The sequence below is a fragment of the Rhineura floridana genome, chromosome 11 (genome assembly GCF_030035675.1).
Source record: "Rhineura floridana isolate rRhiFlo1 chromosome 11, rRhiFlo1.hap2, whole genome shotgun sequence".
Lineage (NCBI taxonomy): Eukaryota > Metazoa > Chordata > Lepidosauria > Squamata > Rhineuridae > Rhineura > Rhineura floridana.
This window is the reverse complement of record NC_084490.1, coordinates 72599372-72615582: the sequence shown is the minus strand read 5'-3', so window position 1 is coordinate 72615582 and position 16211 is coordinate 72599372. Positions and strand designations below refer to the sequence as shown.

Genomic DNA, 16211 nt, shown 5'->3' with positions numbered 1-16211 from the left:
ACTGAACACACATTTAGCATTGTATAGGGGGGTTTGATGATGAAGTGCTGACTCTCTCAGAATATATTTTCAATATCTCTCCAGGTTGTCAGTTGACAGGCAGCATGATAATAGAATTGGATCCAGACAGAACTCCACTCATGGGACACTTGGCTAGAGGAAGTGGGAAGAGATTTTCAGTTATTTTCCAATCCCCGTATCCTAAAAAAACTGCTCCATAGGGTTGGGGATCCTCTGTAAGATAGGGCTGAAAGGGGAATCAGTTAAAACCATTCCCCCTTTTCCATGAGCAGGAGCTTCCATTGGCTCTTGGCCCTGTCTGCAAATGGAATGAATGCTTCCATTTGTAGACAACAAGTCTGGATCTAATCCATTATATTTCAAAAGACCAGAATGAAATATATGATGTAGAGTAAGGTTACTAAAGTAGACCACAATATTTTCTTTATTAACAGAGGTGTTATTCTTCAGATGCTCATTAGAGACAATCCGTCTCTTAGAAATTGTTTTAGAAGAAATATTTCAGTTCTAGAAAATGTGTCAATAAAAATATATAACTGAACTCAGCTAGTAGTACTATCTTATACCTGGTAGTACTATTTTCTTAAACGTTTGTTACATCCTTCCACACGTACAGATTCAGACATGTAATTTCCATATCAGAAGTTAGCATGTTTGCTTGTGTAGTGCTGGTCTCCTGCCTATAGAAACTGGCAGTTATACTTCTGGTGATTTCCAATAGCAAGCTAAAACTTAACGTGCCATTGAGAGAAGACTTCTAATTTAGCAAGTTGCCTCCCCATCCTACAAGTATTCTTCCAAAGGCAGTCTTCATTCAAAGGCATTCTTATGCTGCAATCCTAACACTACTTACTTACCATCTACCTGTGTGAGTTTCTGCAAGACCTGCTCCCTGCATTTCTGGCTGATTTCCACCTGGCCTGGAAGGGTGGGGCCCTGTCTCTCTCCAGCTACAAAAGCAGCAACTGCTGAAGGGGCCAGAGACCATCTACCTGTGTGAGTTTCTGCAAGACCTGCTCCCTGCATTTCTGGCTGATTTCCACCTGGCCTGGAAGGGTGGGGCCCTGTCTCTCTCCAGCTACAAAAGCAGCAACTGCTGAAGGGGCCAGAGACCATCTACCTGTGTGAGTTTCTGCAAGACCTGCTCCCTGCATTTCTGGCTGATTTCCACCTGGCCTGGAAGGGTGGGGTCCTGTCTCTCTCCAGCTGCAAAAGCAGCAACTGCTGAAGGGGCCAGAGACCATCTACCTGTGTGAGTTTCTGCAAGACCTGCTCCCTGCATTTCTGGCTGATTTCCACCTGGCCTGGAAGGGCGGGGCCCTGTCTCTCTCCAGCTACAAAAGCAGCAACTGCTGAAGGGGCCAGAGACCATCTACCTGTGTGAGTTTCTGCAAGACCTGCTCCCTGCATTTCTGGCTGATTTCCACCTGGCCTGGAAGGGCGGGGCCCTGTCTCTCTCCAGCTACAAAAGCAGCAACTGCTGAAGGGGCCAGAGACCATCTACCTGTGTGAGTTTCTGCAAGACCTGCTCCCTGCATTTCTGGCTGATTTCCACCTGGCCTGGAAGGGCGGGGCCTTGTCTCTCTCCAGCTACAAAAGCAGCAACTGCTGAAGGGGCCAGAGACCATCTACCTGTGTGAGTTTCTGCAAGACCTGCTCCCTGCATTTCTGGCTGATTTCCACCTGGCCTGGAAGGGTGGGGCCCTGTCTCTCTCCAGCTACAAAAGCAGCAACTGCTGAAGGGGCCAGAGACCATCTACCTGTGTGAGTTTCTGTAAGACCTGCTCCCTGCATTTCTGGCTGATTTCCACCTGGCCTGGAAGGGTGGGGCCCTGTCTCTCTCCAGCTGCAAAAGCAGCAACTGCTGAAGGGGCCAGAGACCGTGTGTGTGTATGTGTGCGTATGTGTGCGTGAACCTGCTGCTCGGGATGTCTATAGACCACTGGGGTTAGTTGTTTTTTAGTTGTTTTGGGGGTCAAGATTTAATTTTGGAGATTTATTTTTGCTGTTATTTGGACTATAGCATATTTTTGTGAAACACTGTTGTGAAGTGTTGTTAAACTGATTGTTTAATTGTATATTGAGATGTTCTCATTAGTTTGTTGTTTATTATTATTGTTTGGCTACTTATATACTGTGTATATTTATATGTTAAAAATAAAAATGCTACGTATTTGCTGGGAAATTGAAGATTTTTATCTAGGCCTTTTTATAAAGTGTTTGGTTCTCTTATTGTGACACACTTAAATTTTTTTCTTTTCTTTTAATAATGTTATTTGTTATTTAATTTTGAGAATTGCATTATTGTATTTATGCTTTATGATGTGTTATATTCATGTTTTTGTAAGCCGCCTTGAGGGCCTTTTGGCCATAAGGCGGGATATAAATTTAATAAATAAATATAAATAAATAAGTAAGCCCCTTTAAATTAAATATAACTTACTTCTAAGTAGACCTGGTTAGGATTTCACTGGTAGTTGTTTTGCTGTTTTGTATACCAGACTTAGCTCTTACTGCAAAATTACACAATATGCACAATGATGCCATGTGTCAGGTGCTGCCCCTTTTCCTAGTAACTGGTTCTGTTTACTAAGAAATCCTGTATCCAAAATGTAGGCTTTGAGAGAAATAGCAAATCGGAACTCTTACAAACTGTGTCAAATTGTTGACCTGTGACTAGCTCTGGTGGAGAAACAGATCAGTGAGGACTAAACACTAGGTTGTATTCAACTAAGTCTTACTCAGAGTAGACCCATTGAAATTAATGAACATAGATTATTCATGTGTGTTAACTTCAATTGATCTACTCTGAGTAAGACCAACATTGAATACCATCCATTGTCTTGATAACGATAGAATCTTTGATAAGGGTGAGCTAGAGAGTTGTTACCATAGATACCTCTTTTGTGGAAGGGACAGAGGAAGGAAAATTCAAAAGAGAAAAACGAATGGTAAAAATGAATGGTATGTTGTGAATGTTAGCTTTGTTTCTTGTCATAAAGGTACACTTTTGTATAATTTTGTATCTGGCTATAAATCTTCTGCTGTATCTATACATATTTTCAAAATGACAGAAATAAATAAGACATGAGAAACCTTGATGGTTAAGTTAGAACTCCTGCAACAACCCAGGCAGGGAAACCCTGCAGGTGTACAACAGCTCGGTCATGCTAGACAAGAAATAACCACTTAGTAGCAGAATGGAAATTAACCATGTTCATGAGAAAACATTATCTTTCAAGAAATAACTTCACTAATGAGTGGAGATAAGGAAAAAAGGATTTGCAGAAACTATAATTTTATTTATTTGTTTAAAACATTTTAGACTGTCCTTCAAAAACAGAATTCAGGGCAATACACCCTAATACAAGGTACTACAACAATAATGTTAGTTTTATATATAAAAATAAAAAACAGATAAAAATACAAAGCAGATTGAGGGATTATACAAATTAAAATACCTGGGCAAATGAAAATGTTTCAACCCGGCACTGAAAAGATTGCAAAATAGGCACAGATATGCCTCATTAAGAGAGGGCATTAGAAAGCCAGGGCACTGCCACTGAGAAGGCTTTTTCTTCTATGATTACATAATGGACTTCCAGTAAGAAAGGCACTTGGAATGGGGCCTCAGTGGAACATCTTAAGATTTGGGCAGGCTGGAGTGGTATCTGGATCTCAAGCTTTTTAGGACTTCAAAGATAAATAGCAGCATCTTGGATTGGGCCCCCAAATGAATAGGCAACCAGTGCAGTTCTTTCAAAGATTGGAATAATGTGACTAAGGGCACAGTCCAACTTGTATTTGTGCTAGGCTGGGGGGAGTTGGATGTGGCCCCTTGTCCTGGCTGAAACAGACAGAAAGCCAGTGGAAGGCCTGAAAACTGGGCATTCCAGGGGCATGGTGGAAGAGGGGCCAAGAGGGGGACTTCCACGACATCCTGCTCACGTTTTGGGTGCTCCTGTGGAACCCAATCGAGGCAGAAGTTCTGCTGGCAAAAAGATCAATGTAGGAAAATAATTACAATAGTGCCCAATGGAGAGCGCTTACTCACTGGTAGGGGTATTAGTCATAGCCAGCGTTCGCTTTTCCATTCATGCACACAGCTCCCAACAGAGCCAACATTCAGCCGGCCTGGCGGTATCCAAACAGCATGTCGATGCTGCTGAGCTTTCAACCAGCTTCTCCTTCACTCCCCCCTCCCACCGGCTTCACATGACTTAGATTGCTCTGTGAAACTCTAGCAGTTAATATTCTGGAAGCTGAATTCTGCACCAGTTAAAGCTTCTGCATTATCTTTAAGGGCAGTGCTATGTACAATGCATTATAGTAATCCAGTTGCCTGCAACCTGGTACCCTCCATTTGCTTTGGGCTACAATTCCCATCTTCTCCAGTCAGCATGGCCAATGATCAGGGATGATGGGAGTCATAACCTGACAATATCTATAGGGTATCAGGTTGGAGAAAGCTGTAGTACTGTAAACTGATTGGGAGATTACCAAACATGGATCACCATGGCCAGACTATAGCCAGGAATAGCTGCAGTTGTGAACAAGGTGAAGTAATTAAAAGTTACTCCGTGTCACTGAGGTCACCTAAATTCCTAGTGACAGACCTGAATCCAGTAGCACACCCAAGCTGGGAAACTGGCTTGTGAACCTAGGAGTTGCTGTGAATCTCGGAACACTCCAAGCAGCACACCTAATCTTTCAAGGGAGTACAATCCTATCCAAAACAGGTTGAAACCCCTGCCCTGGACTCTCCCCCAATTCCTCTAGGATTCAGCTTCAGTTTAATGTCATCAACCAGCCCACTACCAAATTCAGACTGTGGCTTAGCACCTATATACACTTGGCTCACCTGATTCACATGCAAAAGTTAAATAGAGATATATTACTATTTTTATTTTATTTTATTTATTTATATCCTGCCCTTCCTCCCAGCAGGAGCCCAGTGCAGCAATACAATACAATGGTATACATGTATACTCAGAAGATTGCTCCATGATGAGCTTCCGCCGGGCCTTGATGATACTTATTCCACTTCTAATGAGTAGATAAGACATCATCTTCAAGGGACCTGAAATGTTTAGTGAGAATAATGAAGGTGGAAGCTGAACTGAATGATTATAGAACAGGCAGTGTGTTTGGAAGGTGCAAGGAGAAAATTTGAAGTAAAATTTAAAAGACTTAAGAATTTGAAGCCAATTCTTGAGCATTATAAAAGCAAAGGGATTCATGTGGAGAGTATTTTAGTTTGAGGTATTAATTGGTTTATGTATTATTATCATCATCATCATCATCATCTATTTCTCACTTACTACATAAAATGTCTCAAAGCAGCATAAAGTTATAAAAGCAGACAGAATATAAAATTTACAACAGAACATGATTTTAGAGAAGAGTTACTTAGAGAAATGTATTATAGATATAGGCAGATTCTTCGAACGTGTTACCAAATGTTTGGTGCAATTTTACAGGAAGGATGCAAAATATGCTACTAGTTTTGCATGCCAAGAGTTTATGCTCAGATGCCAGTTTGCAAATGCTGTGTGGCCAGTGATGTGGATTTTTAGAAGTAATTTGTGTTGGACAATTTTTTAGTTTGCATTAGAAAATTTTCTGAACCAAAGTTAAAAAAAGTCTAACAGATTACTTCCAAAAAATCCCTAGACTCTAATATGTTTATTTTACAAATTTATTTTCCTGCAGTGGTGGCTGGTGCCTGCTGAGATTGGTAGGGCAGAAGGCAGGGAGCCCAAGCAATAGGTGGAGCCTATTGATGACAGGCAGAGCCAACGAATCCAAGTTTGCCCCCATCTTCCTCCCTACTGCGTTCTATAATGGTAACACTAAGACTAAGGAGGAGGAAGTTGACAGACAGTGCCATCCCCTAGACTGCTTGTAAGTAAAAAGGGAAGCAGGAGGGATTGGCTGAGGCTAGATTGATGTTGGTGGGGCAGTGCCCTGTTTGCCCTAATAGGCTGGCCTCCACTGTTTTACTTGTATTTGTATTTAGTATTTGTCCGGAGTTGTACGACGCACACCATAGGAACATGAATGTGAGAAGCATGAAGCAGGGAAAGTTAGAAATTGTCAAGCAAGAAATGGAATGTATCAACATTACAATACTTGGCGTGAGTGAATTAAAATGGACTGCAGTGGGACATTTTCAATCAGGCAACTACAAAATATTTTATGCAGGAAATGAGAAATTATTATTATTATTTATTGCATTTATATACCTCCCCATAGCCGAAGCTCTCTGGGCGGTTTACAACAATTAAAAACATTTAAAATAAATATACAAATTTAAAAACACATTTTAAAAAGCAATTTAAAACACGTGCTAAAATGCCTGGGAGAAGTGGATAGTCTTGACCTGGCACCGAAAAGATAACAGTGTTGGCACCAGGCGCACCCTGTCAGGGAGATCATTCCATAATTTAGGGACCACCACTGAGAAGGCCCTCTCCCTTGTTGTTATCCTTGGAGTAGGCACCTGGAGGAGGACCTTTGATGTTGAGAGTAGTGTACAAGTGAGTTCGTGGCGGGAGAGGTGTTCCATCAGGTATTGTGGTCCCAAGCAGTGTAAGGCTTTATAGGTTAAAACCAGCACCTTGAATCGAGCTCGGAAACATACAGGTAGCCAATGCAAGCGGGCCACAATCTGTTTTATGTGTTCAAACTGTCTGATTCCTGTTACCAATGTGGCTGCTGCATTTTGCACAAGCTGCAGTTTCCAAACCATCTTCAAAGGCAGCCCCATGTAGAGTGCATTGCAGAAATCTAACTTGGAGGTTACCAGAGCATGGACAACTGAAGCCAGGTTATCCTTGTCCAGATAGGGGCATAGCTGGGCCACCAACCAAAGTTGGTAGAAGGCACTCCATGCCACCAAGGCTACCTGAGCCTCAAGTGACAGAGATGGTTCTAGGAGAACTCCCAAGCCACAAACCTACTCCTTCAAGGGGTGTTCAACCCCATCCAGGACATGTTGGACATCCACCATCCAGTCAGAAGAACCATCTACTAACAGCATCTCAGTCTTGTCTGGATTGAGCCTCAGTTTATTAGCCCTCATCCAGTCCATTGTTGCAGCTAGGCACCGGTTCAGCACATTGACAGCCTCACCTGAAGAAGATGAAAAAGAGAAATAGAGTTGCTTGTCATCAGCATACTGATGGCAATGCACTCAAACTCCAGATGACCACACCCAGTGGTTTCATGTAGATGTTGAACAGCATGGGGGACAAAACTGACCCCTGCGGATCCCCACACTAGAGAGTCCAGGGTGCTGAGCAATGTTCCCCAAGCACCACCTTCTGGAGATGACCCGTCAAGTAGGAGCGGAATCACTGCCATGCAGTCCCTCCCACTCCCAACTGAGCCAGTCTTCCCAGAAGGATACCATGGTTGATGGTATCAAAAGCCACTGAGAGATCAAGGAGAATCAACAGAGTTACACTCCCACTGTCTCTCTCCCGACAGAGGCCATCATACAGGGCCAAAACTAGGCCAGAAACCCAACTGAAATGGATCCAGATAATTGGTCTCATTCAAGGGTGTCTGGAGCTGGCCTGAAACCACTCCTTCAAGGACCTTACCTAGGAATGGAACATTTGCCACCGGCCTATATTTATTAAAAGTTTCTGGGTCCAGGGAGGTCTTTTCAGGAGTGGTCTCACTACTGCCTCTTTCAGGTGGCCAGGGACCACTCCCTTTCACAGAGAGGCATTAATCAGTTCCCTGGCCCAGTGGTTGTTCCATCCCTGCTAGCTTTTATTAGCCAGGAAAGGCAAGGATCTAGCACAGAAGTGGTTGCACGAACCTGTCCAAGCACCTTGTCAATGTCCTCAAGCTGTACCAACTGAAACTCATCCAAGAAATCGGGCCAAGGCTTTGCTCTGGATACCTCACTTGATTCACCTGCAATAACACTGGAGTCTAAGTCCTGGTGGATGCTAAAGATTTTATCCTGGAAGTGCCTAGCAAATGCATTACAGTGGGCCTCAAATGGTTCTACCAGGTCCTTGGGGCCAGCGTGTAATAGCCCCCCGTACAATTCTGAAGAACTCTGCTGGGTGGCAGATTGATGATTTAATAGTGGCAGCAAAATATTGTTTTTTTGCTGCTCTCACTGCCCCTAAATACAGCTTACCATAGGCATTTACCTGTGTGTAATTGCATCCACCAGAAGTTTGTCTCCATCTGCACTCAAGCCTTCTATATTGTTTCATGGCTCTCAGCTGTGGGGTATACCATGGAGCCATACGAGCTCTACACAGGAGAGGGTGCTCAGGAGCAATCATGTCAACTGCCTGGGTCATTTCTGTATTCCACAGTTCAACCAGGGTTTCAACAGGAGCGCCAGCCCTATCAGCCAGAAAACTCCCCAGAGCCCTTTGGAAACCATCCAGATCCATTAGTCTCTGGGGGTGGACCAACTTAATAGGTCCCCCACCCTTGCAGAGGGGAAAAGCCGCTGTAAGTCTAAACGTCAGCAACCAGAAGGACTGATGTAAGGCCCCCCACATTCAGATCACCATCTCCATGTCCAGTTGCAAGAACCAAGTCTAGAGTATACCCTGCTACATGTGTTGGGCTAATGGCATCTTGGGACAGTCCCATGGTTGTCATGGAGACCATGAAATCCCGAGTTGCCCTGGATAAATTATGCTGTGGAGAAAAGGGGGGAAACAGCAGAAGAAGCCAATGTGGCTTCACAAAAAGCTTAGAGATGACCTGAAAACAAAAAAGGGCACATACAGAAAGTGGAAAGAAGGCCAGGCCACAAAAGAAGAGTACAGGCAGGTATCACGGAATTGCAGGGATGGTGTCAGGAAGGCTAAAGCTGAGAATAAGCTGAGGTTAGCAAGGGATGCTAAAAGCAACAAAAAAGCTTTCTTCAGGTATGTCCATAGTAAAAGACAAAATAAAAGAAATAGTGGCACAGCCACTCAATAAGGATGGCAAAATGATAACAGATGACAAAGAAAAGGCAGAAGTGCTCAATTCCTACTTTGACTCAGTCTTCTCCCAAAAAAGGGTCTATGACCTTCCCGGGAAACATGAAGTAGAAGGGGCAGGACTGGAGCTTGACCTTGACAGACAAACGGTCAAGGAATACCTAATCACTTTGAATGAGTTCAAATCGGCAGGGCCCGATAAATTGCATCCTAGAGTATTGAAGGAACTGGCTGAAGAACTCTCAGAACCGCTGTCTATTATATTTGCAAAATCGTGGAGGACTGATGAAGTGCTGGATGACTGGAGGAGAGCTAATGTTGTCCCTATCTTCAAAAAGGGCAAAAAGGAGGAACTGGGGAACTACAGACCAGTCAGCCTAACATCAATCCCTGGAAAAACTCTGGAGCAGATTATAAAGCAGTCAATCTGTAAGCACCGTGAAAACAATGCAGTGATTACTAGGAGCCAACACGGATTTATGAAGAACAACTCCTGCCAAACTAATCTTATCTCATTTTTTGATTGGGTAACCTCCCTTGTAAACTGTGGGAATGATGTGGACATAATATATCTCAACTTCAGCAAAGCTTTTGACAAAGTGCCCCATGATATTCTGATTAGCAAGCTAGCTAAATGTGGGCTGGATGGAACAACTATCAGGTGGATCCACAGTTGGCTCCAGAATCGTACTCAAAGAGTGCTTATAAATGCTTCCTTCTCAGACTGGACGGAAGTAACGAGTGGGGTACCACAGGGCTCGGTCCTGGGCCCAGTGCTCTTTAACATTTTTATTAACGACTTGGATGAGGAGGTACAGAGCATGCTTATCAAATTTGCAGATGATACAAAATTGGGGGGCATAGCTAATACTGTGGAAGACAGAAACAAAATTCAAAGGGACCTTGGTAGGCTGGAGCAATGGGCTGAAAACAACAGAATGAAATTCAACAGGGATAAATGCAAAGTTCTACACTTAGAAAAAAGAAACCAAATGCACAGTTATAAGATGGGGGATACTTGGTTCAGCAGTACGACATGTGAGAAGGATCTTGGAATTGTCGTTGATCACAAGCTGAATATGAGCCAACAGTGTGATGTGGCTGCAAAAAAGGCAAGTGCTATATTAGGCTGCATTGAGATCCTAGAACTGGAGTAGGGGTGCACTGCATCAGAGCAGAAAATAAGAGGTAGCTTGCTCTGTGCCCTTTTCATAGGTGTTGCTGGGGGAAAGCCTGGGAGGAACAGGGTCTGTTACATTTTGATGTTTTGTAATCCTGCAGAAGCCATACAACTTGGTAACACTGCAAAACTGCTGGGCTGCCCGGGGTGGGGGAGGAATGGAGGCCATTTACCAGAATTCTTAGTATTTTGTTTAAAATTTTCATGAAAAGAGGAAATGGTATATTAGAATGTGAGATGACTGATGATGTAACTGTAATATAATGGAACCTTTCCATGACCATAATTAATGAAGTAAATATTTTACTTTTAGTTGTATATGAAACAGAATAGATGCTAATTCGTGGTTGAGGTTGGTTGTAAAATATAACTTTGAGAGACCAGAAGAGAGGGGCCTTCTTATTAGCTAGGCCTGTAGCCCAACTACAGTAGGGCCCCGCTTTTTGGTGTTCCGCTAATACAGCGTGAGCCCTGTCCTCTGTCCCTTCTCCAGGAGCGGCAACACGATCAGCTGTAGCGCACAATCACCTGTAGCGTGGGGAGCTTCAGGGACCAAGCACTGTCAGCTGGAGCACCCCACACTACAGCTGAACGATCAGCTGGAGCTCTGGGAGCTTCAGGGGCCAAGCGCTGTCAGCTGGAGCGTGGCCGCTGGAGCACCCTGCGCTACAGCTGATTGATCAGGTGTAGTGCGGGGAGCTTCAGGGGCCAAGTGCTATGAGCTGCAGCATGGCCGCTAGAGCGCCCTGTGCTACAACTGATCGATCAGCTGGAGCGCAGGGAGCTTCAGGGGCCAAGCGCTGTCAGCTGGAGCGCTGTGGCTGGAGCACCCCGCACTACAGCTGATCAATCAGCTGGAGCAGGGGGAGCTTCAGAGGCTTAGCACTGTCAGCTGGAGTGCAGCATGCTACAACTGATCGATCAGCTGGAGCGCCGGGAGCTTCAGGGGCCAAGCGCTGTCAGCTGGAGCGTGGCTGCTGGAGTGCCCCGCGCTGCAGCTGGAGTGCGGGGAGCTCCAGCCGTTGCACTCCAGCTGACAGCGTTTGGTCCCTGAAGTGCCCCGCACTACAGCTGATCACGCTGGCGCAGCAGCAGGCTTCGCTCACTTCCTTTCTGGATGGGCTATTTTCCACTTTTCAGCAATTTTCACTTTTTGGCAGAGGTCTGGAACCTAACCCACTGTATAAGTATTGTATACTGTATATGGGAGTCTACACCAAGTAGCCCCAGAGTTTGTTGTAATGAGAGAAGAAAGGCTTTATGGAACAATTCTGTGGCAGAGTGGGCAGCCTGTTCTTGTCGCAGAAAGCACTCCAGGCCCACTGGGGAAAGAGTTAAAGGAGTGAGTGAGTGCATGCCACGGAAGATTTCCAGGCAAGGTGTCACTGGGGAGTAATTTTCTGTGGCAGTTACCACAGGGAAAGCCATATGAATGGTGTGAGGCCAGGCCTTCGGGGAATAATCCTTTCCGAGTTAGTAGTGGAGAAGGTGAACAGTAGGCCATGTCAAGACCTTGCCAGTTCTCAGTGGGACTCCATTCCCAAGCCCAGGGCAATTGATCCCAGCCAGGCACAACCTATGCCTCCCTTACCAGGGCTGAGTAAACCAACAACAACCCTGCAAGGTAGGTATACTGCCACCACCCCTTAAACCTGGTCACCCACTCTGGGCCAAGGGAAAACTCAAAGTATCAGAAATAGTCCAAGGATTCCAGAAGACAAGAGCCAAAAATGCACTCCTTCTCTTGGAACCTTAAGGCAAAATACCCAAACATATTATAGTCTGTGGCTAATTGGCCAAGGGGCTGGATTTAGAGCCAATTTCCCCCTGAAACAAACACGTAGTGGTAAATAAGAGGTAGCTTTATTAAAATAAAATATAAGTGCAAAAATTTAGCAGCAAAATAATTCCTTAAACCAAACACCCCTGAGGACTATATAAAATACAGAAGGCAGAGAATTCAAATCGCAGATAAAAATAGCAAAGCTGTCTAGCCTAATCTATACTCACACAATATAGGTAAACCAGCAGAGTAACTTCATGGTTCCACATCTCCCCAGAGATGTATACCCTGATAGCAGATGGAACCCCCAACATCAGGTAACATTAGGGAACAAAGACCTAGAGTCTTGGTTCTATTTTTATGGGGAAAAGCCCAGCAACAACCAGGAATTAATTAGCCAATCGGGGGGGGGGGAGGGGGCTTTCTGCTGATGAAATCTTCTGGAGCTTTTGTACCTAACAGTTGTACTCTTTTCTAACCTGCCCAGGCCTGTGGCCTTGAAGTACCCGTCTCAAGCTGATAAGCAGGTGTTCTTGCTCACTGCCTAATTAACTGAGATCAGCTGTGAGAACTGACAGTCTCGTGGCCTCTCAGAGACCCTAATTCAGGCATGATGTTTTCTCCAAAATTCCTTGCCACAGAACCAGCCTTACAAACCAGACATACCTAACAGGCCAGAGTCAGCAGACCTGTGAGACTGAGCCCCAGGAAACAGAAAGAAGCTCTGCCAGAAGGGGTTTGGAATTTGAAAGAGATACTCAGGAGAAGCACAACCCGATCCCTATTCCCTTACCCCCATGCAAGAAAAATGAAGCACACCTGTCCTCCCAGGCTAATCCATGCCTGTAGTAATTCTCATATGTGCCCCCCAGCTTTGTACACACATGCATGGGTCCTTGTAGGGGGCAGCAGCAGGGCCTCCAACATCATACCTGCATCAGATCCCACATATCCTCTGGGCAGCCCTGTAAAGCTGAGTGCAGGTGTGTGTGTGCCAAAGAACCAGGACATTATTTATCCTAGGGCCGGCTCTGGGGAGGAAGAACAAACCAACTTGAACACTGGTTTTTAAAAGTGATAGCTCTAAGAACGCAGTTATATACTCTGTCTATGCAGATTCTGGCTGTCCAGGACAGCAATATCTCCCCAGAACTCCCCCCCCCAAATCAGGTGTGGGACCAGCACAGGTGACTTTTTAAAAAAGGAAAGAATAGGAACTCTTCATGCTTCTTAATTGTGCTGAACTTTCACTCTTTATACAATTTAATGTTTGAGTAGATACAGTATAATTACATTATATTGCTTATCAACAAATGATTTAGCAGATTTGCCATCAATTTTTACTAGCAGTTATTTGAAGGTGATACTTTTTGTTTTTGTTTTTAGAATGCACTTTTTAGTTGCATTAACAGAAATGAAAGTAAGTATGAATTGTTTTAAATATTATTTTTATCATTTCATTGCCTGTTTTTTGAGATGTATGTTCATATTTTTATAAGGAGATAGCATAACATATATTGCATTTCACAACTGCTTGAGTTGGTTGACGTTATGCCGAGAAGAAACGTAATGTGTTTTCTGTAAAAATCTTAGCATGGGACTTGGAACCTTTTGGTCAAATGCAAGTTTGCAACCAATTGTATTTATATTCTGTTATTTTAAGGAACAAATCAAGCCTAGTGCATAACATGCCAAGTCCTGAACAGAGTACCAAGATGAATTTGGTCCTTGAGTCAGAGTTTGAATTTGTTCAGCAGCAAACTAATGGACAGGCAGTGAAGCATAACCAGTGATAACCACAGATTAAAGATTGGACTGAAACATATCGATCAGTTTATTGATGTGCAAAGTTTAATGGTATTATAAAATGTAAAGAAAATAACGTAACTTATAGAGAATAAAATAAATTATATAACATGCAATTTATGAAAAGAAAAGAAAACTAGTTAGATACGATGAAATGTAAAGCAGCTTTAAGCAATGCAAAATAAATTGCCTATGAAATAATTAATTGCACGGTATAAACTAATTGCATGTACTAATGAATAGCACTGACAAAGCAGTCTATCAGAGTAATTGTTAACGTAGTCATCTTCCAACTTCCTCCAGCTTATCTAGTTGTAAAATGTGAGTTCTAATTTCCCTGGCATATTAGGTTATAATAAAATTCATAGTTACCAATCCAAGACAATAGATCAGGCCTTGTGGGCTTAGCAAAGCAAAGCATGCAAAGCAGAGCAGATAGCAGGCAGAAGGCAAGAAGAAAAACCACCACCACCCACACTAAAAGAAGTAACTAACTAAAACAACAATAATAATAATTTTAAGAGTTTGCAACAGATCTTTTATATCCATCAGGAACTGGACTAGGGAGATAGACTCCTTAGACCAAAACCAAATAAACCAAATGCACAGTTATAAGATGGGGGATACTTGGCTCAGCCATACGACATGAGAAGGATCTTAATTGTCGTTGATCACAAGCTGAATATGAGTCAACAGTGTGATGTGGCTGCAAAAAAGGCCAATGCTATATTAGGCTGCATTAACAGAAGTATAGTTTCCAAATCGTGTGGAAGTACTAGTTCCCCTCTATTCAGCACTGGTTAGGCCTCATCTTGAATACTGCATCCAGTTCTGGTCTCCGCACTTCAAGAAGGATGCAGACAAACTGGAACAGGTTCAGAGGAGGGCAACAAGGATGATCACGGGACAGGAAACCAAGCCCTATGAGGAGAGACTGAAAGAACTGGGCATGTTTAGCCTGGAGAAGAGAAGACTGAGGGGAAATACGATAGCACTGTTCAAGTACATGAAAGGTTGTCACACAGAGGAGAGCCCCCCACCTGTCAAATTTGGCCCATCCATCCCACTGACTAGATACTGTTCTCTATCTCTGCTATAGAATAAAAACATATTTCTGTGTTTCTCTCACCACTTATAATTATCTGTGATGCATTTTCCTGCTTATGTCTTCCTCCTCTAGTGGGATCAGTTTGTTGCAGTTATGCTGGTCATCACACAAACTGCCGGGAGTATTGCCAAGCAATCTTTCGAACAGATTCTTCTCCGGGCCCTTCCCAAATCAAAGCTGTTGAAAGTTACTGTGCCTCTGTAAGCCCACCATTAATTCATTGTGTGAATAACTACACACAGTCCTATCCAATGAGAAATTCAACAGATAGTAAGTATAAGGAAAGTGAGTTTGGCGGCAAAATTTCAACACCTTCGGTGGTATTCTACTAACGAATTCCGTCAGTGCAAAGGTTTCTGTTTATGCAGTGAGACTTCCCCCTCCTCTGCCCACGTGCATGCCCCACGCCCTCCCCAGATCTGCTCCAGAGGGTTGGGGGATTTAAGGGGCATGCAGGAGGAGGGGCAGAACACTTTGTTGTGCAAGCAGCAATCCTTGCATTGATTGTGTTATGTTGGACCCCACCCTTAATATGTAGAAATACACAAGGATGTATCTATAGTGTAAGCATTTTTTCCTGTTCATATATTGGATTGCGTATTTCTATAAATTTGCTTTCAAAATTTAAGGAATTGAATAACATTTCTCCTGTGGCAGCATTGGCAACCCGCAGAATCTCTCAAGCCATCATTTAATTGGGAGATAAAGTGCACTACTGTTCTTTAGAGAGCAATCTGTTTTCTGTAGGTAAAATCCTACTGTCTGTTCTGTAGAGATCATTTCTAAAGAGCAGCTTTACATCTTACATCTCCGGTCTAAGTGGTGAGCACCACAGATAAAGCTATCTCTATAAAAGTAAACGGCACCTCAGCACTTCTCTTGATTGTGTGTGTCTGTCTCCTTCTCCATGTAGTTGTGAGTGTATGAGTATATGGCTGCATGCATGTGTGAGTAAGAGAAAGGGAGAGTGCTACCTATCTACATGTCTATTGAGTGTGTTGTTTTGTGTGCGTGGTATCCGTATGTAAATTCAGTGTGCACACAAAAGCATGTATACATTGAACACACCCACCTCTGGCATGTTGCCCTTGATGGAGTGGCTGAAAGGGTTAGTTACGCTTGTCCCATGGGGAAGGGCTATTGCTCAGTGATAGAGCACATGCTTTACATACAAAAGATCCCAAGTGCAGTTCCTGATATATCCAGGTAGGACTGGGGAAGACCCATGCCTGAAACCACCAGGAGGTGCTGCACGGATGTAAACAGTGCTGAACTAGACCTGTGGTATGCTGTGTAAGACAACTTCATGGATTCCTTTCTTTTGTATTAATTGTATTGCATTTT

At 43.6% G+C, this 16211-nt stretch overlaps 1 protein-coding gene across 3 annotated transcripts in view; it reads left to right on the top strand.

The window, feature by feature from the left end:
- The window catches only part of RECK (reversion inducing cysteine rich protein with kazal motifs), a 189318-nt gene that overhangs the window by 86364 nt on the left and 86743 nt on the right, over positions 1-16211 (top strand). For 2 of the 3 annotated variants that reach the window (XM_061590670.1, XM_061590671.1), the window contains exons 7-8: positions 13340-13373; positions 14940-15137. In XM_061590670.1, coding sequence (XP_061446654.1) covers positions 13340-13373; positions 14940-15137 — 232 coding nt within the window. Of the gene's footprint in view, positions 1-12867; positions 12937-13339; positions 13374-14939; positions 15138-16211 lie in introns of those variants that run through there. The other variant, XM_061590672.1, reaches the window with a different exon arrangement.